Source organism: Ruditapes philippinarum, unplaced genomic scaffold, assembly GCF_026571515.1.
Source record: "Ruditapes philippinarum isolate M1 unplaced genomic scaffold, ASM2657151v2 ctg164_1_1_1_1, whole genome shotgun sequence".
Taxonomy (NCBI): domain Eukaryota; kingdom Metazoa; phylum Mollusca; class Bivalvia; order Venerida; family Veneridae; genus Ruditapes; species Ruditapes philippinarum.
In genome coordinates this window covers 476,281-503,040 of record NW_026866554.1, presented here as the reverse complement: position 1 = coordinate 503,040, position 26,760 = coordinate 476,281, and the positions used below count along the sequence as shown (strand labels likewise).

Sequence of the window (26,760 nt, the reverse complement as noted above, 5' to 3'; positions counted from 1 at the left end):
CGAGTTCTTGAAGCAATGGACACTGATGTAAATCCATGTGACAACTTTTATGACTTTGCATGTGGCAAATGGTCTAAAATGAATTCGATCCCCGAGGGTTCGTCATACTACAGTACACGCAGAGAAAAGAGCGAATCTAACCTATTGATTATTAAATGTAAGTAATCAAAATCCAAACGAAAATTACCTACTGCATATTGTAAAGTGAAAGAATTCTAGTTAAAATGTACCTGAGTCATGATAAAGTTGTGTAAGTAATTTCGATGATCAGAAGCAAATTACTTATGTTATGACTATAAACGGGACAATTATAAAGTACAAGTTTATAAGGCCATGAAATAACCATTATAAAGAAATGTAAGGAAATAATGTTAAGACATAGGAGTGGACGTAACAACGATAATCAAATGCAAGTTATTTTCAAAGTACAAGTTTATATGGTCATGAAAAAATCATAATGAAGAAATTAATGTCATGAATTAGCGGTGGGCATGACAATGGGGAACTGATGTTATCACATAGAGGTGGGCGTGACAATAGGGTACTGATGTCATGACATAGGACATAGCGGTGGACGTAACAATGAGGAACTGATGTCATGACAAAGCAGTGGGCGTAACATTGGGGAACTGATGTCATGACATAGCAGTGAACCGCCTCCGTGGTCGAGGGGTTAGAGTCGATGACTTCTATTCCAGTTACCTCTCTGGCGTGGGTTTGATCCCCGGGAGATGCTTTGGTAGTTAAGCACGGAGGAAGGTAGTCTAGTACTGGTGTAACTCTCCAGGACCAATGGTTAGGAAACTACCCGCCTATATGACTGAAATACTGTTGGGAAAAGGCGTAAAATGAAACAAACAAACAAAACATAGCAGTGGGCGTTACAATGGGGGAACTGATGTTATGACATAGGGCATAGCTGTTAATAATGTGGAACTGAGGTCATGGCAAATCGACGGGCGTAGCAATGGGGAACTGATGTCATGACATAGCGGTTGGTGTAACAATGGGGAGCTGATATCATTATATAGCGGTGGGCGTAACAACGGGGAACTGATGTCATGACTAATCGACGGGCGTAGCAATGGGGAACTGATGTCATGGAATAGCGGTTGGTGTAATAATAGGGAGGTGATATCATAATATAGCGGTGGGCGTAACAACGGGGAACTGATGTCATAATATAGGGTCGGTGTAAAATAGGGAGCTGATATCATAATATAGCAGTGGGCATAACAACGGGGAACTGATGTCATGACAAATCGACGGGCGTAGCAATGGGGAACTGATGTTATGACATAGCGGTTGGGTGTAACAATAGGGAGCTGATATCATACGGTAATATAGCGGTGGGCGTAACAACGGGGAACTGATGTTATGACATAGCAGTTGGTGTAACAATGGAGAACTGATGTTATGACAAAGCATAGGGAGCTGATATCATAATATAGCGGTGGGCGTAACAACGGGGAACTGATGTTATGACATAGCAGTTGGGTTAACAATAAGAATATGATGTCACCGAATAGCGGTGGACGTAACTATTATAATAAATTTCAAGATATTAAAAGTATTATAAAACAATGGTTTTAAACATGATTTTAAAGGGACTCCATTGAGTTACAAAAGCCTAAAATCATAACATTTGAATTGAATTTCTTACATAAATGAGCTGGGGCACTTTAAATATAAAATTATGCAAAGAAACTTAATAAATATACTTTAAAATAAATTAAAAATCATATTGTTATGCTCTTCTTAACCCGATTTGAGTGAAAAGCGTTTAAACGAAGTGCGCGAATGATCTGAAATTTTGCACAAAGATTAGTGGTCTGAACCTACTTCAAACGTTACATTTATCAGGAAAAATATATTCAGTCCCATCATGTCAAAAAACCTCATTGAAGTCCCTTTGAGCTGAAAAATAAAGATTTTTACAATACAGTTGTTTTTATCATTTGTATGTGAACCAGTTTTATGGTAATTTATGTCACCTTTTTAAGAATATAACATTTTGTTTAATATAGTATGATTTGACACAAAACTTTAACGAATTATTCTATTGTTTGAAGCTGTGTTGGAGAAAGAAATAAGTCCTGGTGATATAGATTCTGTTGTTAAAGCAAAGAAATTTTACAAGTCATGCATGGATACAGGTATGTATTAATTTAAGTTTGATAATGAACTACACATATTTTAAATAAAAGGTACAATAGAAAGCAATGATTGTTGATACCAAAATATCAGAAACAGGTGTCAAATTCTATTTAAAGGTGGATGTCTGCAGATGTATTATAACATGTAATGTAGAAAATAAAGAATCTCAAATGCTGTGCTGTACTAAATCAAAATTAAAAAAAACAACAATTACACTTGTAAATTGTAAATGAACCTAGGGTAAAAAACGCTCCAGGAAAAATAAAGAAGGGATAAGTCGAAACAAACTTAACAAATATTTGCAGGATCAGTTTGTTTGAATCTATTGAATCTTATATAGCTTCATTGTTATCGAAAAATATTGTTTTTTTATTTATACAGAATGCTATTAAATATGTTAAATACGTACTTAGGTTATAAATCCGTAATCCTGTCTCATAATTAATCAATTACATTGTAAAATCGGTTTTAAGATAAAATAGAGAAGCTTGGGAATGCTCCTCTACACGAATATATGGAAAGTATGGGTGGATTACCAATGTTGGGGGATGCTCCAGGCGGTAGATGGGATTCAAGTTCTTATTCATTAGAGGATCTTCTTGTTAAATCATTCCACATGACACCTTCTACACCAATGATTCATCTTTCTATAAAGGATACAAACAAGAAAAAAGATCGATTCGAACTCCAAGTAAGTTATAATACAAATAAACTCATTTCAGAAAGGGGGGCGTTTGATGTCTTACGGAATATTTTATTTTGTATAAAGATAGGTATTTTATCCGGAATAAAGTTTGAAGCCTAAGATACTATTATATTGTATTATCTATCTGTCGATAAACGGAACAAAAATAAAATGAAATTACTCACTACAATTGAATTGAACAAAATTTAGCATATATATCACTAAAATGTCACTAAAATCGGATACAGAAGATAATTCTTATTTCTACTTGTGTCCGTGCTGTCTTGTGCCCTGTCCTGTTTTTGTTTGGGGTCCGTCTGGGCTCCTTGCCGCTGATTCTTGTTGCTGGGTCATATGCGGTTGCCTTTCCTTGTTGATCTTGTTTATCATATCTAAAGAAATAGCATTCCATTTTAGTGTGCATTTTTCACCGGTAGATTTTGAATTTTCTGCCTTTACAATAACATTGTTTTACATTTACCATTGCCAAACATGAAAAGGCTTAATCAAACCGAGCATGCAACTTTTTCATTTTTTTTTTTGGACTTCGGGGGCGTTCTTTCAACATTCTATTTTTTGACTTCGGGGGCGGTCTTTCAACATTCTATTTTTTATATTTTGTTCGATATTTCTTTTTTTAGATATATTTAAAGATTTAACAAATCTATATATTTAAACTTTAGATCGATCAGCCGGAAATGGACTGGTTTCTGACAAGTCAAGATTCTGAAATATATCTTAATGGTTACGAGACTTACCTAAAGGAAATGTTTCTAGCTTTAGGTGCTAATGAAAGCATAGCAGCTGTTTACGCAAAGGATATAGTTAATCTTGAAGTTGATATTGCAAAAGTAAGAAGACATTTATCACTTTTGTGTCGATATTTCAATCGCATAAAAAATAATGATAAAAATAGTTTTCAGGATTTTTACACAGTAAACAAATATTAAGTGTTTTTTAAATATGAATTAAATCATTATTTTCAACGTTTCCATTAATTAACATATAAAGGATAAACTAGACACGCTTTTGAATTTGATAATATGATATAAATATTTTTCTAGTTTTTAACAAATATAGGATTACATTGTCATTAGCTGATTTTCATTTTTTTCAATTTGTAAAGATTTTAATACCATTTGGAGAAGGGACCAGTGGCCGTCTTACAGTGAATGAACTTCAAGACTTAGTTCCAACTAAGGTAATATATTCGATATGTTGGTTATCTTATTTCATTTGTGTCACAGTGTGCTTGTGTAAGTTTTCTTATATTATTTTGCTTTTTATTTTTATATTGTGCTGTTGTATTGTTTGTACTGTTGTTCATTTAAAGTCAATTTTGTAATTGAAATTGCATGTGGCCATTTTCCAATTTAAATTTCCTGCTTGATTATGCAAAGTCATGGGACAATATACCGCTTTTCATGGAATGGCACGAACATTGAAGATTCAATGTTAACCGCCATATAAACACATCTGCAGATGTTTCGAAATAAAACTTTTTTGTCTGTTCATATTTATTATTGAATTCTGCTTAAACCGTTGCTAGGGATATGGATGGTAACTTGCACTTTAGTACTGTCCGGGTAATGGCTCAATCATACCGAGCCTGCAACATTTTCAATTTTGCATTGTTGGGCTTTCTAAATGGATTCTGCTTTCCTCTCCTTTACACGTTTTAAGAATGCAAATAAATTGTCTTACCGACATGCGTAGAGATTTGTTCCAGAAAGTGCAAAATTATTGAATGATAGAGGTGGAATAGATCTGTCATAGTCAAGTTGAATTTTGGCATGGTAATGTTATCAGCAAACAGATCTAGCGATGCTATAAAAACCTAAGGGTGAAGACTCATGGTATGGCGCTTTGTCTGATAAGTGTCTGCACAAGTCACACAAATCATGCTTTTGGGGTTTTAAATGGTGCAAAATAGAGAGAAATAGAATCCCTAAAGAAAGTCTAAAACGGACTTGGTTTTTTCTTTGCACAGTTGGATCGATCTTTCAGGTCAGAGACAACTAACATAGTAACTTAGAACTATCAATAGATTATTAAAATGTTTGATATCAAGAAAATGAAAATATCAAGCAGTCAAAATTCTGGACAGACTTGCCCTTTTCTATACTGGTTACAAAGAAAAGTTATTTTTTATCATAAGCTATCTAAACACGGAACATATAAGTTTGCTTTTATTATACTATTAGGTAAACTTAACAAAAGTAATAGAGAGCATCTATCAGTCTGGTGGTTTTTCTCTCGACCGATCTAATAGAATTTGGATATTTTCACCAGAGTATTTTACCCGTCTTGGGAACATAACAACAAAATATCCAGAAAGGTAAGACACTTTCTATTTCTGCTAAGTAAAATACGTTATCTCTTCTGTCCCTTCGGGAGCATTGATTCCGACATATCTATTGTGAAATGTTGAATATCGCTTAGACGGGCGTATTAGGCCACTAAAGTTATGAGTATCTGTAGCCTAACGTCAAACAAATTGCAACACAAGTTTTTTTTTGATTTTTATGTTATCAACATGTATCAATGTACCTTACAATAAAGCCCGGAAAAAATCAATCGGAAACTTGACTTATGGCAGGAAGTTTACGAGTACCTGTCCCAGGGGTAAAATTTATGATTAGATATTGATGTCTTAAAATGTGGCGAGTTTCTTGCCTTTATTTGTTACAAATGTGTAACTGAATCATGACAGCCTGTTTCATGGTATTTGTGAAAATAAATTCGTGTAAAACAATAAAATATTACCCCACCCAGTTGAAAAAATGATACAAAACTTTTGTTATAATATATCCATTGGAAATATTTGGATTACACTGATAAAATATTTACATTTTAGAGAGTTACAAATAAAACATACATTAAAAGCCTATGTAAATAATGAAACGGATATAATTTAAACGTTTTAAAGGTAATTGTAATGGTTGTTACAGCAATTACATTGACATAAATGTAGTCAAGTATTTTTACTTTATAGACAAACATTTAAAAACAATACAGCTAATTTGCTGATTAAGCAAGGCTTTAATCCATCGATTCAATCATTGCACTACGTATTAGATACTTCACATTAAAAATAAGTTCTAATAAAACATGTTACCATGTACTTTAACAAATTTGTACGTTACCAAAATTACAATATTTCATAAACGACACGAAATGAAATGCGACCAATAGAGTTTTGTCACTTAATTCACTGTTCAATTTCGAAATCTTAACATTAATAAATAAATTTCATTTATATTGTTCGATTTCATTGCCTGTAATAACTATTTGCCTGCTGTTTAAACAGCCCACCGCCTACAACCTCCGCATGCTGATGAACATTCAAGCCCGTGCTTCCTACAGGAGCATCGCTGAGTGGCACGGTTTTCACAGTTGCATTTAATAATATTCAACATTCTTTCTGGTGCAGCCGGAAGATCCGTTTTTAGAGGAACTAGTTTATTTCCACTTTGAATCCATCCCCATTGCAGAGGATCAAGATCGTGACCAATCCATGTTTGAACTTGATGGTTAACTCTGTAGCTGTGGTATTTTGCAGCAGCAGTAGTAGGGGGTATAGTTCTCACTTGAACAATGTTTTTACTTTTTGCAAATTTTGTCACAAATCTTTGATATCGCAAATGATCTAACGATTCCGTATTTTTTCCATTTTACACCTTTATTAAAGCCATTACACCCGCGCTAGCAACTTCTTCATGTGTCGCATCTTGTTTCAAGAATATGGAACTTTGTTCTTGTAAACACATATCTGGGGCTAATTTTATCATGACTGTACCCTTACCAATACCAAATAGCCTTGATGTAGTGTCACAATCAGGTTATGCATGTACGAGAATTTTGCATCAGACCAGGAAACTCATTTCGGAGTGAACTCCACCCAACCGCAGCACAATAGATTTTATTTCGCAATTGTTTGATTCTTGACAATATTAAGTGCTTTCCAGTAAAGGGGTTGGTCGAATGTAAGGACTGTTGAAGTGCCGTGATTTCGTGACTGCTTGGCGACAAAATGTTAAGTTGAATCTATGCAAGAAAGGTCTCTTGAGTTCATATCAATCATAGGCATAAACAATATTGTTGATTCACCATAATAACTCCCTTGTTGTATCATCTGCATTGTTCCTGACCACCCTGGTAACTCAACTCTCAATGAACTTGCTACTTTCAGAATAAATTCAAGATCTTCTTCTTCTGCATCTCCGGAAACTTCTTTCAGATGTCTGAACTTGATTTCTTACATGAAACAGTTTGGTTGCTTATAAAACTGTATATCAATTTTCGCTGTTTGTATAACATCTTCACGTGAGACATTAATACGTGGTATCACTTGAGTACACTTAAGTTTTGGTGTTAATGTAGCTTTTATTCCCATTCCGTGAAATGTATGCAATCCATCTATTGTACAAATGTTATGACCCACGTTGTCCGCCATAAACTGTAAAAAATCATTACTCATTGTTTGTATGTTTACACCATGCGTCACTGCTGCACTTCTTTTATATGTACATACTTCCTGATACAACACACTGAAAGTTAAAAAAAAGTATAGATATGTGTTACATGTTTTGCATAAAAGATTTTCTTTAAACCATAAAAAATAGTACCTGGTGCAATTCATTAGAAATGCTAGGTAATTGATAGCAAAAACACCTTTAATTATAGCTTTTGTTCTAATATGGAATATTTACTCAAATACTTGTTTAAAATTTAAAGATCACAAGTACAAATTGACTCATGTTTCATATATGTATGATTTTGACTTAAACTGTTTTATTTTAAGCTACCTAAGTTATTTAAGCAATCAACCATAACCGTAACCCGTAAACCTAACTGTAACGGGCATACTAAATTTAATTTTAAACGTCTTGGTGTTGCTGTCTGTACTATAGATTGTCCAATTGAAGCTATTTTCTTTTTGCCTTGTTTATTGTCAATAACCTTTTGCAGAAAAAGATGCAGACTGTCAGGTAAGTAATTTAAATTTGAAGACAATGATTTAATTAATGTTGCTGGAGGATAAATATCTTCCCTTTTCCATGTTTTTATATCATTTAGAATTAAGCAGCTGATGTTATGATTGCTTCTTTTTCAGACATACATTCATCATGTTTACGCTTATAAAATGAGTGAAGGATAGCATGTGCTTCACTTTTGAATGTCAGTACATCGTGTTTACCATTAACTTCAGCAATAATGATATTGTCTCCAAAATACTGCAAGAAATTTCTTCTTTGTATATACAGAGCTATACGAGTGATTTCTGCACTTCTCATCCATAATGTTCACAAAGTCTACTACAGTTAGTTATTCATTTTCATGCATTTCAAAATATTTCATAATTTCTAAAAATGCTTCAGAACTTGCTGTATTAGATGGCCTTTCTCTATTTTTTCTCAGTTTTTTCACAAGTCAAATGTTGAAACTTTTCAGGAACGTTTTTAAATGTTCGAAAGTTGCTGTTACAACTTTTGTGATAACGAGCTTCAGCTGCTGGGAGGTCATTTACACCTTCAGTTCTTCCAAGAATCTCACTTGCCCAGTCATCGTTTTTTGTTTTACATATGCCCTTAATTGAGTCTTGAAAGTCAAAGGTTTCAACCTTATGTACAGCATCGCCAAAAAGCTTATTTTCGTCCCACATAATACACAGTTATTGTCATATACACATTTACTTCCAGCTATTTTCCTTGTTTTTTGACTTCTTATGACATTGTTCGTGACATCAGAAAGCTTTCTTTTCTTATCATAGTCATAGCAATAATCCTTTCTACAATCTTCTTGCACATACTGTTTATGCCTTACATCTAGTCCGTCATCTACAGAGGGATAAAAAAGAAATATGATAATAAAACAATCATTTATTCTTATTATTATCGTGTGCTAAAACACATATTTGCATGATTTTAAGAAATATTTCTCCACATATGTTTCCGTTTAAAAAAAACTTTTTTTCTTTTTGCAACGTACCTTTTGTTTTACTTTGGGCAATTTAAGTGTCAAATCCTTTTTGTGTAAATTTCGCTAATCGGCGACCATCATTCGTCTTACATAGTACACATAATGCTTTCCTCACTGGAATTGTTGTGTAACATGTTTAAAATATCAACATAGCACATTCACTGAACACATTATATCTTTAAATCATAATAATTACTCGAAAAGTTACAGTGATTGTGAAAAACATATCTCTCTCTTTGAGATCTTCCTCATTTTTTAAGTTTGCCCTCCGTACAATTATTAATCAACTTATTAACGATATCTGAATTATCTATCTTTTAATAAATTACTTTTTAAAATTTTAATAATACCTCATTTCTTTTTTTGAACCCTCCATTATCCCACGAGTATCTTCTATCCAAGAAACGCTGGAAAAAGAGTCAGAGAGAGATTATAATTCCTATGCCGGCAATATTTTATAAGTTTAATATGTAAAATTTAAATATCATTTTGAAAAATGTGATAAATTACGAATAAATATTATTCAAATGATAATATACAGCCCTCAATTTTACCTTTAAAGCTTGATATCCAAGGGTAAATCTACTGACTTGCAATGTGGAATCACATGGTATTTTTTCAATCCAACCTTCGCTATACACATTCAATCTGAAATAAATTAAAAGTTTCACTAAAACAACTCAATAAATAACCATTAACAATTTCATTTTTATACATAAAACAAACAAAATTTGAATAAAATCCATACGTTATTACTAGGAAGATATTTAGGGTTTCGTGCTTTTTTGACCCAAACACGCTTCCGTAGTTTCATTTTTTGCGCATTCCAGGGTAACCTTGACATTTATTTTTTTTTTTTTTTGGGCTTTATTAACATATTGTAACCATAATAGGGTATTCAATGTATGTTCAAATCATAGTATTATGTTGAAAATTAATAAATACATATAGTTTGATCGACAGCTGCGGCAATTTATAAACACGCGAAAATGTATTGCAAACATCGTTATATCACGTATTTGTGTATATTTGGGGCTAAAAGGTGTAAATTGAATAAAAAGAATGTAAAAATACATAAATATAACTCACATAAGCTTATAATAATCCTATCCAGTCCAAAAAATGGTTTCAACTCACTAAATACAAATTTCAAATCGCGCGCTCTCTAAACTTATGTTTACTTCGACACTGGTTACAACATAAAATGCCGTGTATGGTCTACATACAGAGCCACATTAAAAATCGAAATAAACGCATCATTTAAATTGCGTTTTTTACGAAAATCTTTGTTCCGATTTTTTTTCCGGGTGTTTACTTGTTTTGAACAATTCATTTGACAATAGAATTATGTATGTAAAAAAAGCTTGTGTTGCAATTTGTTTGACCCCAAGATTTACTTTGATCTCACTATATGAGAAATTATCAAATAATCAAAATGTGTAAAACATTTTTTGAAACCCTTGTGACATTTATATTACATTTGAAGACATTTGGGCTTCTTTGTAAACTTAACATGGCAATTTTATCACTTGCATGCCTATTTTATTACAACAAAAGGATATCTATTATTCCTATATTAGATTTAAAACAACCTTTTGCTTTAAAACAGAATGTTCTTGATACATTGCTACCTTGTTTTATGGGGTTTTTTTTGACAGAGTAATTGCTAGTTATATTGTGGTTAAGACAGCCCTGAGTCAAGTGCACTTCCTACCAAAAATATATACGGATATTTTGGATAAACTGTATAGGGTATGTACCCCATGAAAAGTATAGTTGAGTATCATTTGTTTGTATTTTGTTTTATCTTTAATAACTTAACGTGTCATTCAAAATATAATGAACATAGTTTTGGTTATCAATTCAGAAATATTCGATATCGTTGAATTTTATCTAGGAATATTAAGCAAGCTACGCTTTATGTTAGTGCGTTATTAAAAATGTACAATATTAGATTGAGAAAACTTAATTTTATCAAAACGTTTAGATTTAAAAGACATAAATTCCGTGAATAATTGTCAACGCTAATAAGGCGACCGGACCGGCACCTTTTTTATGAAAGGTATACACACTTACATTTTAATACATGTTAAACGAAATTATTCATAAAATAAAATTAAATAAAATTTTGCCTTCTTTCTACAATAAATGAAAGATCATAAATTCAATTACCTAATAATTAGGTTTATGTTAATTTCTTTTGAAGCTTTTTCTCGTATTTATCAAATTTTCAATAGCATTTGTTCATATTTTTTCACATTAATACAGGTATTGGGTTTAACATTACGTTCAGAACAGAGATGGTCGTTTTGTGTATCTACATTGACAGACAGGATGCCATATGTATCTGGTAGATTGTTTGTTCGTGAAGCTTTTCTAGAAGAAGAACAGGCTTATGTAAGTTTAAGATTCGAGGTGATATAAGTGTTTACTTCACTTCATGAACTTCAGCGTAAATAGAATCAAACAAATTTTTACAATTCATCATATTTTTATGTTTTAAAGTATTATGTGCATAAGTCATTTTCAAATAATTTTGAAGATAATATAAATGAAAATCATTACTTTTTAAACGCACACAATCCTTCAGTGGTGTGAGAGTCATTTTTATAATATTAGTTATTCTTTAGTTCTAGATTTCATTTTACATATATGTATAACTTAATATATTAATCATAGTTTCCTGTTGTAACGTTAGTTATTAAGTCATCTAAGCTGACAACGTTCATCGTTTCCATCCAAATAAAAATGAATGAAGTGCTCTGAAAGTTTAAGAGTTATTTATGACTTGAATATGACTGAAAGTGTATAAAGCTATATATCTGCTACAAATATTGTTTAAATTTTAGAAAAAGAATACTTCCAAAATGCTTGTATGACAAAGAAATATGGTAATGTATTGTCAAAAAGCAAATGGTGCATGCAAGAAATCATTGCTAAGTGGTTAAAACTTTACTGATATAGCAGCATAATATTTTGTTCCGGAACATTTTATTCTGATTACAAACCATATGCATTCGTGTTAAATACCAAAGACATTTGATGTTTCAACTCTTTTGAGAATCGATCCTTCGACTGTGGAAACAATATAATTTTACTGTGAACAGTGATAAATTTTATAAAAATAGTTCATAAGATATAGCTTTAAATTCAAATAATAAAACTAATATCTGAATGGTTTTGTTATAACTCGGATTAAATCCCAGTATATGGCTTGTATACGATATGCCACTTTAAATGTCTTGATTCTGTGCTCAATATTTTACTTGCACCTGATTGAAAACAAAGACATTCAGACGTGGTTAAGCAGTAATAAATCGAAATATACGACGGATGAGACAACACAAATGAAGAGTTACATTTCATTTCACATTTACCCAAGGATTGTTGTACTTAGATAATTAAGATATTAAAGTAACTTTGAATTGAATATATTTATACCTAGTATTTAAAACAAACTAGCTTTTCTACATCTTTACATTCTTTAGTTTTCATCCACTCGAAAGAAAAGGATTTTCTTGTTGATCTTGTTTTTCATACTTTATGTATATTTTTTTCCAGATGTTAGATGTAGCAAATCGACATAAGAAAGTTTTTATGGAGATACTGAACAGACAATCATGGATTTCAAATAAATTTAAAAAGCAGTTGGTTAAAAAGGTAAATATTGAAATAAAATATTATTTTTTACAAATGGTGATTTTGAATAAAAAAGAAATTGTTTTTAAGATTTCTTCATATAGCTATACGAAAAAAAAGTCAAATAATTACATTGACATTAAAGTCACATTTTATGTTACATGAATGAAACTTTCCTCATTGCGAGAACATAAAAAACTTTATTTTAAAGGTATATTTAACACCGATGCTGAAGATACAATTAAATAATTATTAAAGTATGCCTATTCAAGACTTGCTGCACCAAAACGATTATCGGACCTGGGAAGAAAAATAGGACCAGATTGATAAAAAAACTGTGTTCATCTTAAAAGTGTCAAAAAACAAAAAAATGTAAATAATGACCCCCTTTAAAAATATACTGTAAGTTAAGAGATGGCCGGAAACTCCAGATTCGAGCCTACGAGCAAGGGATTCATTTCCTGGGCCGTTGTGAAAACAATTTTAAAAAACCTTTATCACTATTTCACGTTTGTATTAAGCTTCCAAATGAGACCGACCCCAAGTCTCTAGCCCTTCTCGTTCATGAAATATCTATCAGGAAACGAGCGAATTAGTGCTAAAAATCCTTGGTAGACGAAATTGCGGCACAACGTCCTGGTATGTTCATTCAGGTTCATACATATAAAACAAACACAAAACCACATGTCAACTATCGTATGAATGAATTATACTATTTTACTTTACAGTAGTTATTTAGAATATATTAGACATATATTATGCCTACTTGAAAAATTAAAAAAAATACACATGAAGAAATAGTTAAAACAATATTTTGTTATCTTAAGTTGTGCACCTGATAAAACAATTTCTTTATAAATTATTTACGGAACTTAAATGAACTCGAATGAACTCATGTAATTGCAGGCGGGAGCAATGAAATTCGAAGCTGGTTACCCAAAGCTTGTTGACAATGATCGTGCTCTTAATAAAATTCATAAACATGTAAGTCATATAACCAAAGAAGAATCACTCAACTTTGAAAATGCAATAAAGACTTCATATATAATAAGACAGTACAATATTTTCTTTCTTTTTATTTAATTTAACGTTCTCTTTTGAACCTCTAAGTTGAACGGCGTGTTTGTATGTTTTTGTTGTTGTTTTTACAATAGATAAAAAAATAAGTAAACAGATATTTTCATAGTATACATTTATTATCGGGTTTTTATCAATTTTATTTATTTAGTTATCAAATTTATCATGTTATGATTTCTTTTTCATAATAAAAATTTAAAAAAAAACTTCAACTACAATATCTTCCTTGCGAACCAAAAAAGTATGCAATTTCGAAATTGGTTACTTAGTAACAGTTTTTATCGATTCAGATATACTATGCAAAGATTTGATATTAGAAAACATTTAAAAAGTGTCTTTTTCAATATAAAAAAGCATGTTTTGACCATTCACGAAGTAGATATGTTATGTTTAAAACTCTAAATTGTATATGTGGTCACAATTTGAATATATAGTGATATTAAAAGCAACTGGAAGTTTTTTAAAGGATGTTCCAACTTTGTTTGATGCGTAAAAGGGAACGCAGCTTCCCATTCAAAGTTTATTCATACTTTTATTAAAATCAGACATAATTTTTTTATCATTATTCAGTAAAATAGTATAGATTTCAATAAATTTTTGTGTAACAATACTATACTCAAGGATGATTCATCTGTGTTGTTATATTCAGAAATACAGAAACGAATCTTTCCTGATTGTTATGATTTGATTTTTACAGTCTTTTTCTGTTAATCTGATATAACAGTATACTGCGTACACAATTATATCTTTAAGGAATGATAAAAGAAAATTAATAGAATTACCAGTATTGGTTGGAAAAAAGTCTTTTCATATAGCACTTACATTATTATTTAGAACAAAATATATTACATGTTGAAATTATCAATATTATGACGTGTCTCTTCTTTTTAACAAAAATAGTTTACAGTCTATGATAGTGACCCGTACAAAACTGTTGCAAGCATGGCTGACGCAGAAATGATTCGAGCAGCTGAGTTACTGAAACGAGATTTCGACGACAATGTGTAATTTTTATTTTATATAGATTTTTTATTTTCTTATAATCCTAAAAACAAAATAATGAAATATTATATAAACGCATGCATTTTTTTTTAGAAATGAACACCTCAAACTGCTAATGATAGTGAAATTATTTTGACTGAGACGTTTAATGTTTGACAAGTTTTATTATTATTATACAAATGTAAAGGCAAAAAAGGAACGTCATTTATAGCAAAAAGCCTTTGTAAAATGCAGTACATTACCATATCTATATAATTTAATAATTGTAATATACAGCTGGGAACCATTGATTCATATTCTCAGAGTAAGGTAGAATTGCAGCTTCTTTATAGAGAGAAAACCGGCAGCACGTATTTACTGTATATTTTAGTTACTCATTTGCATACTAAAAGTGTATGTAATGACATGAAGTCTTTGCAGTCTTTTATTAATTAAAGAACAAAATAGTTTTAGCACATTTAAACATGTTCACTAGCATAGCTTGACGTGTTTATCTAAGGCCGTACGTGGCAGATCTGCTCTGAAATAGAAAATAAGAATCCCTAAAGAAAGCCCAAAACTGCAACGTTGAAAATATTGCAGGCTCGGTTTGATTGAGCCTGTTCATGGACGAATTTTAGACTGATTTTACGGAAAGATATACAATTAAGCTCAGGATTACCTTTACTTAAAGAAAATAACATAACTCACTTAACATGTGGAGGTTTGTTCCAAAACGATTTTGTTACCACCCACCCCCCCCCACCCCCAAGAACACTTTATTAAAATTACGTTTATTTTAGACGTGGTAGGAAAATTGTAAAACAATTTTGACGATTACACTCTAAGTAAATTTCACAAAATCATAACAAACATTGCTTGTCTGAAATGGGTTTACTTAATAAGTATCAAGGAGATCAAAGATGCACGCATTATAACTGGGTCTATAAGCTTGTTTTCCTTTCAATATTGCTGTAGACGGATCTTCCTTTTTCTCAATTTTTATTCAACTCATTAAATAAATGTAATTCAGAATCAAAAAAGTGTATTTGCTAAATTAAATAAAGAAAATGCCATTACAGATGATATTTGTAAATATATCGTAAATGATAATGTAACTGTGCAAATCAATTCAAAATTTAGTCAAGTCGTAATTTTTGTCTAATTGCAATTTGTTTACGACACATTGCCAATATCATTTGTACATTTATATGAAGCAAAAAAAGTAAACCATTGCCAATATTATTTACAAAAGACAGTACGATACCCTTAATTGTGCTTGATTGCAAATTTATCATGAGGTCGGGTTTCAAATTAGTTTGAAATACATTAAATTGCACTAGTTCGGCTCGATAACCTCATTGTTATCCTAATCGAGAATTTCAATTTTTATATGCAGTTCATTAAAGGACGGTGTAATGGTCAACATTAATTTATAGGTACCATGAAGAAAGGGTCAAAGGTGTATTTATGTTGCATAAATTAATAAGTTTAATCAGAAGGAAATATAAATCATTCATGTATTACTATTTTATGTATACAGACACTTCACTCTGACTATCATAAGCATCTGAGGATTATTATCCAAATTGTTTTTATTTTGATTAAATCGTTGAACATAAGATCCATTTGTCTGTATTTTATGAAAATATTTTGGTATGCTTATAAATAAATATAATTACGAATGCTATTAAACAGCAAAGAACGAATAAGACCATGAATATACATGTATTTTTGGAAGAAGTCCATGATATTTTGTTATGGCAATAAAATGAATAAATGAAAAGTTATACTTAAAACGACTATGAAAGGACAGCACAATTTCGAATGTGTTCAATACTATTATCTTTAATGTTAAGGTAAAGACGGAAACGATAATTGATAAAATTGGAGATTGCGTCTAAAACTTCATACTTTCCTTTTTTTCAGGTTTATAAATGCTTTCATTTGATATATGTACTTTCTTTTTTCTTTTAGATGGAGCGAAACACCCGTTACTAACAATGCATATTATTCTTTAAGCTTCAATACAGTTGGTAAGTGTGTTCATAGTAATTAAGAGTTTGAAGTTACAAAACTAAAAAGGTTCAGAATAGTTCTAAAGTGTCCAAACAATAAAACGCTCATAAATAATAATTAATTTTAAATAATTAAATATGTAAAAAGAATAAAATGTACCTAAAATATATTTTGCTGCTTTTTTAAGAAGGTTTAGTAATTATTTCGCTCATATACGCACTTGCTTTTGCAAAACTTTAAAACAAAATTGATTCAGGTTAACATATCGGTTAGGATTTTCATAAAGAATAGCAAAGCAAACTTAGACATGCCAATAAAACATTAAACTCTTGAATATACATCCAGAATTAAAGATATATATAAATAAATGAAACATTTAAGAATTGCGCACGGTTACACCTTTCCCTAATTGAGAACCTTGAGAGAAATATGGAAAAAATAGTTATTTATTGATCACATAGCACCCTGAAATTAATACACATCGCACAAAAGAAAAATAGAAAATGTATATCCGACATAAAAACAGTGTAAAGGGGTTACACTTACTTTTGTCAAAGCAGCAGTTTGTTAAATATTATGTGATTTTAATTTTATAGATACTTTTAGTTTTCATTCACAGTACGTGTTTTTGTAAATGTTGCAATTTTTGTCACTTGTTTTTATGTACATAATGGACAGACATTTTCCACAATACACGTGTGTTTAAAATCGTAGAAAGGTGTTTCCAAATTTCTAAAAGTGTTATATACCACTAGTGACGCTGATAAAACTAGTATTTTATAATACTTATCATTTTCTTTGATATTTTACATTTCATCTTGGAGAATGAACGGATGTTGAACACATTTTATCGCCGATTTTGACACACTTGGCTAGAGTTCATACTGTTATAACAACTGATTGTTTTAATGTCATTAAATAGCACTTTCGTAGTTTATTTTTATGTATTTGTTTGAGTTCGTTTGAACAAAATATACATTTACAATCAATAAATACTATATAAATTATAACATCTAAAAGGATTTACAAATCTTTTTATTTATTTATATCAAGTTGTTTATTTACCTACGTAGTCCAAACAGAGTTAAATTAAGAATTGAGAGAGCGGTTCTGATCTTAAGTCACATGTAACCTTTTTTTATCCTGAACGAAAAAAAAGAAATCATGCATATAGCAGAGTGCAATTTATTTCAGTTCTTCTCGCAGGGCATCTGCAACCAAGGACGTATTCACATGACATGCCTGAGTAAGTATAACACTATTTTTAAAGATAATTTTGTTCCATCCCTTGCTGGATGGTAGTTGTTTTATTATTCAATCCATTCTTTTGCTAGGCTAGATTACAGTTGTTTCTTGTTTAATCCCTTACTGCATGTACTGGATTGTACTAGTTTCTTATTCCAGTCTTTCAGTAATTGTTTTTGCTAGTTTTCAATAATGCCCCCACAAACGGAGTTTAGGGAGTTTATAGGAGTTAGCTTGTTTGGTCTGTCTGTCAATAGTCAGCCAATACCTCCACTTGATGGTTTGCGGGCGATATGGGTAATTGAAATCAAATGGGTACATTTGTATATAGTAACTTTATGTTGAAATCCCGTATTTCTTGCATAGCAAACTTGCGTTTCCGTTAGTTTTACCCGTGCAAAACAACAACGTCACTTTAACGTGTTTTAGAATGAAGCTATGTGCTAAAGATGACGTTTTATCGCCGTTGTTATTTAACTTGTAAATTTTTAAGATATTGAAAGAAAATAGTTATGGATGAATGACATTAGTTCAAATGAAAAATATCTTATTTAGGTATACCATTTTAAATAAGATGAATATGTCAGAATATGCAAGAAAAATATATGACATATGTTTGGGACGGATATTACGATCCCAACAGTAACATATTATTGGGAATTGCTTTTGGTCAAGATCAAGGTTACTGTTACTTAAAATAGAAAAATGGTTTCCGGACAATAACAAAAGTTAGAAATGAGATATTGTAGTTAAACTTGCAAACTTGGTTTATAGCAACCTTAAGGTCACTGTCACTATAAATAGAAAAAAGCTTTCCGGACGATTAATACAGTTAGAGATAAAGTTTGGAATAATATTATAGGAAGCTTATTTAAAAACTAAGGTTGGGATTGCTTTAAGAACCTCCCCGAAAAATGGTTTCCGGACAAAAACTAGTGTTAGATATGAAATATTCTGATCAAAGTTGGCAAATAGCAAAAACATATATAAAGACTAGTGTTTGAAATGGTTTTGGATCCCCTATGTTCAAGGTCACTGTTACTTTTTACGAGCTCAACGCAACATAGAAGATAACGCTGCAAAAAATAACAATTTTTATTTAAAGAAAATCAGTTATTTACAATAATTCAAAAAAAAATAAAAGTAAAGTTTAGTTTAAACAATATTTTTATTTCTATTTTACAACATAAATATATACAGTAGGCATATACAATCACACTGATATATTTCGTGGATTGGAAAACAAGTCAAATGTGACTTATGTAAATTCCTTTCCACACATAATGTACTTGCAATAAAATCAGTTATTTACAATAATTCAAAAAAATATGAAAGTAAAGTTTAGTTTAAACAATATTTTATTTCTATTTTACAACATAAATATATACAGTACGCATATACAATCACACTGATATATTTCGTGGATTGGAAAACAAGTCAAATGTGACTTATGTAAATTCCTTTCCACACATAATGTACTTGCAATAAAAAATATGCACATATTTGGTTAGAATAATACAGAAAAGGGAAATCAGATAAATAATAAAAATGATTAAATTTGTTAGAACATTATTATCTACAGTAGTAGAATAAGAAAACTTCTGTTTCAAGATTATTTCATAATATTGGGAGATTACTCCAAACAATTTCTATTACAAAGTTAAATATTGTTTTTAACTAGTATTAAATTTAAGTGAGTTTTTTCAGATGATTTTGTTTAGAATGTTTCGAAGAAAAAAGAGACAAAAATTTTAAAATAAAGTTTTGAATTATGATAAAGAATAGAGAATATATGTCTGCACACAATATTATGGGGAAAATTATAGTAAGTAAAACGTTTGGAAGCTAAGATAAACTGTTGAACTTGAAGAATGATTTTTCGTTCGTGTTAAAGCTCAGGCGCTCGACTCCGTTAAAGTGATTGTTAAGGGGACATGAAAAGGGACGTAAATACATGCTTCTGATAATATCATAACGAGGACATGAAAAGAAAAAGTGATGCACTGTCTCTATTTCGCCACATAGACATAATGGAGACTGGATAATAGACTTTCTATGACGGTCAAAGTTCAGGGAGCTACAATCTAAATGAAGACGTGCGTGCCATATTTGGCCTATACGACTTCCTACATTAAATAAAGGGGAGGCTTTTGTTTTGTTTTTATTAAGGCACCGTTTTAAGGCAGCAACAGAAGATGAATTTCTTGTATCTACAGGTAGTAAGTTCCATTCTCTTATTGCAAAAGGAGGAAAGAATGGGCTATATATTTGTGTTCTTGAGTTTACTTGTCTTAGATTTCTGAGGTGGTAGGACTCGTTGTGTTGTGGTATCAGATCAGAGAGATAGTTTGGAGTAATTCCATTGTACATTTTAAAGAACAAAGCTAGTTTATATTGTTAACGCCTTTCGGCCAGGGTATCCCATTTGAGGTCGTTTAGTAATTTACTTATATTGCATAATTTTGTGGCACCTGTTTCTATTCTTGCTACCTCGTTTTGAACTGCTTCAATTTCATATTTTAACATGTTCGAGGAGTTATCTCATGTCACATCGGCGTACTCAATGATAGGGCAGATAAAAGACATCTACATTATTTCCAAGCTTCAATGATTGATGAGAAATTTCAGTGATCTCATGATGCCTACTCTCTGCCAAGCTTTTCGCAGTATTATAGATATATAGGTATCCCATTTAACATTTTCTGAAAGGGTAACACCAAGATGTGTGTGATTTTGTACACGTTTGAATGGAATTCCATTTATTTGAATTGGGGGATGGTTTACTTGTTTTAATTTACTTGAAAATATCATGGATTCTGTTTTGGACGGATTAAAAGTTACCAGCCAAGCCTTTGACCATTCATGAATTTTTTGAAGGTCGTCATTTAAATGCTTGACTGCGTCTATGGGATTCTCTAGAATGAAGGCTCGTGTCGTCTGCAAAAAGTCGTATGCTCGAATTTACATCGTCAACAATATCGTTTAAATATATGGCGTGTCGTGAAAACAATAGTGTTGCGACAGATGGTCAGAGCTGCGCGATCGGAGTCTGAGGATCTGCTGTTCCTATTTGTAATAGGGGTAGCGAACGCATGGATCTGTCAGACTGGCAGATAGCAGCTGTCTGATCATGTGGTCGCAACCATATGTGTTTTTATGAACGCTATATCAAATTCTGATGACATTAGAAGAATAGCGTATACAACGCGTTGTTTGCGATCAGAGAGATACGAAGTAAAGTTAAACTCTCAATTATCCACAAATCAAATTTAACAAATATTCTAAAGTTTAACTCACAGTTCGAAATTCAATTGTCCACAACTCAAATTTAATGAATGTCCAAGACCACAGCAGAATTTTACAATATGTCCAAAAAACTTCGCTCACAGAATTACAGAATCCAAACTGATATATTACTTTGTTAGCAGTACAATAGCACACAGTCAGTACATCAACGTCACACAATATCACAAATTATCACACACACCTCATCTTTCATCTTTCAACTTTCATCATATATATACTATCAATGAACAATCTAGAATACTAAACTACTTAGAGATTGAATATTCCAGCCATGAAAAGACCTTTCTTAAAAGAAGATGAATGAACAAAATTATTATAAAAGGTAATAATGACAAGAGTAGGTATCGAACCTACGACGTCGAGATTGTTAGTCCTGCGCTCTACCTACTAAGCTATTCAGGAAATAGATACTAAATACTTTTATAATAAAGCATATATACATAACACCTATACTGAATATATTTATAATAAAGTCTATATTAATAACATACTAAAACAGAAAACAACTAGAAACAGAAAACAACTAGAGTTATGAATAAGATATTGTGGTCAAATTTGGTATAAAGCAAGCTTATATGAAGACCAAGCCATGTCCTTCTGTTCAAGGCCAAGGTCACAGTAACTAAAAATAGAAAAATGGTTTCCAGACAAAAACTAGATTTAGGAATGAGATATTACGATCAAACTTGGCATATAGCAAGATTGTATGAAGACCAATGTTAGAGTTGCTGTAGGACCCCCTTGATTATAAATTAAGGTCACTGCTACTAAAAATAGAAAAATAGTAACTGGCAAAAAAACTAGAGTTTGGAATCTGACTTTATAATAAGATTTGATATATATCAAGCCTATATGAAGACCTAGGTTAAGATTGCTTTTTTACCCCTGGGTCAAGGTCACTGTTACTAAAAACGTAAAATGATTCCGGACATAACTAAAGTTAGGAATGAGATATTGTAATGAAACATGTCATAAAGCAAGCTTATATGGAAACAAAAGTTTGAATTACTTATCGACCCCATGGGGTTAAGGTTACTGTTACTAAATATAAAACATGGTTTCAATACAAAAAACTACAGTAAACAATAATATATTGAAATCAAGTAATAGAAAGAGCATCGAAACACGAGACTATCTGCTTTGTACGAGGGGGCGTAGCCCCCGAGTATAAATCAGTTAGCCGAGTGCTGTATTTTTATTCTGTTTTAAAAGGCTGTAATTATTTCCCTGTTAAATCCATTGCAGCTGTATTTTAGTTATTTCTTGTTCCATACTTTGCTTTGTAAGGCTATATTTTTTTTTTGTTAAATCCCTCGCTGCATTTTAGTTATTTCTTGTTCCATCCTTTGCTGGATTGTAGTTGTTCCTTATTTAATCCTTTTATTTGTCTTGCTGGACTGTATTTGATTCTTGTCTTATCCATTACTTGATTACATTTGTTTCTGTTTCTATTTTTGTAGACGTTTTAGATTAAAGATATAAGAATCTACATTAGATACTTAGTATGCAACGTAAGATGACATGGAATTATGGCAATAGAAGACAATGATATGATATGTGTCAATAGCTAATTGCATTTTGAATTGAAGAGTGAAATTAAACATTCTTTTCATCACAATTAGCTGGTTAGTTTGAAAGAAGATTTGGTTCTCATTCAAACAAAGTTGTTTTCACTTTAAATATTTTAATAAAATTGCAAGTCTATGGCCATGACTCTGTGTAAAAAGTTGCTAATTCTTTTCTATTTTTGTTGTACAACAGGTATATGAACTACGGAGGAGCAGGCTATGTGATTGGACATGAAATAACACATGGATTCGACTCCGAAGGTACAATATCTTTATATCTGTTAATTATTTTATTTTTGAATATATTTTAAAAACATTTATAACCCCTGATCGCTTTTGTTCGATCCGCTAATTTTACTTTTGGACAAACGCCGCTTTTTATGAAATGGCGTTATAATATTACATTGGACGTTCAATGTTCACTGCCGGATGAACACATCTGCGGATTTTTCTAAATTCCAAATTATTTCCCCATTGTCATGTATAGATGTTGAATACTACTTAAAATTCATTTATTTTGAAGAGATTTGTGTTCCATTTTAGACAAAAAGGACAAAAATAGATATATTAAACGTCTCAACTAATTGATCGTTATTTGTTGTTATCTTCAAAACAGTCTATTAACTCTGACAAAGTACTTTATGTAATATGTATATAAAAACAACATCTCCAAAAGACATCATTATATCTGGGTTTAAATTATATAAAAATTATGTTGGCAAAGTATTTAATTTTAAGATGATTTATAAATACAAAATTTTGCTTTGACAGGAAGACTTTTTACTAAAGACGGTAAATATGTTTTTGACCTGTGGCCAGCCAAAGACCAAGAAAATTATGTAAATCATGTGAATTGTTTAATAAATCAATTTAACAACTACACAATACCAGGCACCGGTGGAACGAAGGTATTAAGATATTTTTATGAGCGCACTTTAGAAGCAATCTTTTTATGTCTTTGTTCCTATTTATGTTAAATAACACATGCTTACCGTGAATCATGAAAGTAAATAGTCGTCACCATTCGTACTAATATCAATTAGTTTTTCCAAGTTCTGTAGTGTCAGGCTTTAGTTTTTCTGACTTTAGTAAGGACATGAAAATATAAGTTTCCGACAGACAATAAATAGTTTACATTAATTTATATAGTATTATTTCCTACTTTCAATTCCAGCATAATGGTATGTTGACATATAACGAAAATATTGCTGACAATGGAGGGTTAAAGATTGGCTATGAGGTAAATTATTTAAATGGAAAGTACAAATGTAATGAACGTTGGTAGTGGAAGAGCAAAGATTGCCTTTTTACACTAACTGTTACAATAAGTTTATCCTCAAAAATGCCGAAATTTACATTATCTCTCATAAACAGACACAATTAAATCGAGTATGTGATCTTCATTTGGTCTGGACGCAATTTCCCCCATCTCAAGAATTCTAATATTTCTCTGAAATTAATTTCTTTTTTTTTAGAATCATGAAATAAGTCAAAAACTGTTCGAAAAGAAAGTAGAAAAGTTCCGCTAAAATTTGACAAGCGCAGAAATGTAGCTTATAAATATTTTAATAAAATAACATGTTATAGTTTAGTTCTTTCTTTTGGCATATATAGGCTTATCGTAAATGGGTGAAGACCAGCAGAAAAGGCAAAGAAGAAAACAGATTACCTAGGCTGCCTTATACCCCAGACCAACTATTCTTTCTTAATTTTGCACAGGTGATAATCGTTTGTAATGCCAGATATCAATTATTTCATTTTATCAAATTACACTTTATTACAAAACCTTTAATTAATAACGTGTTACGGAAAGAATTTGTTTATTCAAGCGTGTGACATAACTGCTATTTTATTTAAATTGTAAATGCTTATTAAAATAATATGGATTTTGAAATTTCAGACTAAATGTTTCATTGGAACAAGTGACTACAAGAAACATTGGATACAAAACGCTAAACATAGTTTTCCAAGAGTCAGGTTTAAATTTTACTAATTTCTCAAATTATCAAAAAGAAAATGCGAAGATAGATGCTCTTGCTTGATCTACGTTTAACATCAGTGTTGCAAATTGAATAATGCATACGCCCATGCTAAAGTGTCTAAAGATGAGATATATTTCACCTTACATTAATCTTTCATGAATAGTTTCTCTATAAAACCCATTCTGCAAAGTCAAACTTTTGGGTTTATAAAATTTTATTCAAATATTATTGTACAAATTTGAATGCATAAAATTACAAATGATTGTATATGAATGGAAACATCAGCAAACGCTCAGCATATCGTCACCAAAACTTGTTTGCTACGCATATGATGCTGTAAGTGAATTTCTACAAATGTTACACATTTTTTTAAAGCAAGGGTGTTACCTAATGATTATATGAGACTGGAAAAAAACACATTAAAAGCAAGCAGAAAATAGATATACTTATTCGCTAATTGTTTCATTTAAGGGTAACTGGAATGATGCAGAATAGTAAGGACTTCGCAAAGGCATGGAATTGTCCAGTTGGCTCCAAGATGAATCCTGCTGATAAATGCACAATGTTTGAATAATGTGAAGACATCCTTTTCCAGTTTTTACAGACATAGAAAATAAGATAACGCTAGAAAATAAGATAACGCATTAGATGTAAACTTTAGTATTTAAATATGGTATAAAAAAGTCATCTACCAATAAATTACGTTTTTCAAACCATAGAATGTATTAATTTTCAATAGACCTTCAAATAATAAAAAGGAAAGTATTGATTAAAATTGTGTTGTTTTGCAAACCCCGCATCGTAATTAAAACATGTAGTCTTATAGTCTATATTTGTTTATTAATTTTGCTTTGATAAATTAGGAAATAAATATCAATTCTGAGTGCATTGTTGTAGAATAATGCACGGATTGAGTTCAAATGCGTAGTAATATAATCACGAAGGCCGATAGACCTGAGGTTTTAATTACAAAGCATTTGAACGAAAAACGTGCATTATTATAATATAATGCACGAATAATTAATATCTATTTCCATTCTAACACGTCAAGAAAAAACAATGATTATTATATAGCTGGACTATATGTTTGATGGTTAATTCCAATAGAATAGTTCTTTAAAGGCTGTTCTGGACAGTGGGTTGAAAAAAAACTGTACTGTCGTTAAATCTACCTTATGTAGAAACATTTTGAGAATAACAAATTTTGAAAACGTTGATAAAACTTTGTTTGTTTTCTTTATTTCACTCTATATTTTTCAAGCAAAATACAAAGTATAAATAGTGAAATAAATGTGAAATTTAACTCGTTTGCGACATTGAAATAGCGTCCTTGATTTGATTGTTTTGCACGTGCTGTATGGCGCTACATTTTGACGTCACGTAAACAACAGTTTAAACGTCTGTACGGCGTTAACGACTGAATTAAACATATTGGTGTTTAGATTCATTTTCTTAGTAGACCATTTTCTATCATCGAGATAGTTTTCACAACGAAATTCGACAATTCTTTTTATTTATCAGATTTTTCAAACAAAATGGCGCCGTCAATGTGTCGGTTTGAAAGTACACAGGGAGGTAATAAGAACGGCAAGTGCATTGTTGTAGAATAATGCACGCTTCTGGCCTTCTTTGTCTATATAGAAATATTTCCGATAGTGTTAGAATATGCAATAATTCATAATGAATTTGAAAGTGGATGAAAATTCGAACGTTTCAAATACCTGTGTTATATTATGATCTGCAGAATACTTTACATTTTACATTACAATATTTCGGCTGATTAACTTGTGATCTTAAACAGATCAGAGAAAGTAACCCATGATGTCATGTCTATAACAAATGAAATGTAATCTAAATGCTTAAACCATTTTTTAACAATTTTACAAAACATGAAACACACACACACACAGACAAATCATCTGAATACCGAAGTAAACAGTTGAAGAGAGAAAATAATTGCACGTACATGATTTAAAGTAAAATATTATCAATAACTCTTAAATGTATGAAATTGAAAGGCAAGTATTGTATTCATTCAAGAAAGTCTATAACGATTTCACTCATGTAATTTCAAATTACACTCACATTATGATTTCTCCGAAAATAAATAGAAGTACCG

At 31.1% G+C, this 26,760-nt stretch overlaps 1 protein-coding gene across 1 annotated transcript; it reads left to right on the top strand.

Annotated features, from left to right (window-relative positions):
• On the top strand, positions 1 to 24,495 carry LOC132732861 (neprilysin-1-like). The gene is made up of 17 exons (XM_060719383.1): positions 1 to 157; positions 2,073 to 2,156; positions 2,631 to 2,848; positions 3,526 to 3,693; positions 3,969 to 4,043; positions 5,047 to 5,180; positions 10,483 to 10,576; positions 11,093 to 11,221; positions 12,386 to 12,484; positions 13,370 to 13,447; positions 14,441 to 14,544; positions 16,499 to 16,557; positions 17,735 to 17,786; positions 22,853 to 22,920; positions 23,431 to 23,567; positions 23,834 to 23,899; positions 24,274 to 24,495. The coding sequence occupies exons 1-17, from the start codon at positions 16 to 18 to the stop codon at positions 24,493 to 24,495; spliced, it is 1,929 nt and encodes a 642-aa protein (XP_060575366.1). The 5' UTR covers positions 1 to 15.
• The last annotated feature ends 2,265 nt before the right edge of the window (positions 24,496 to 26,760 follow it).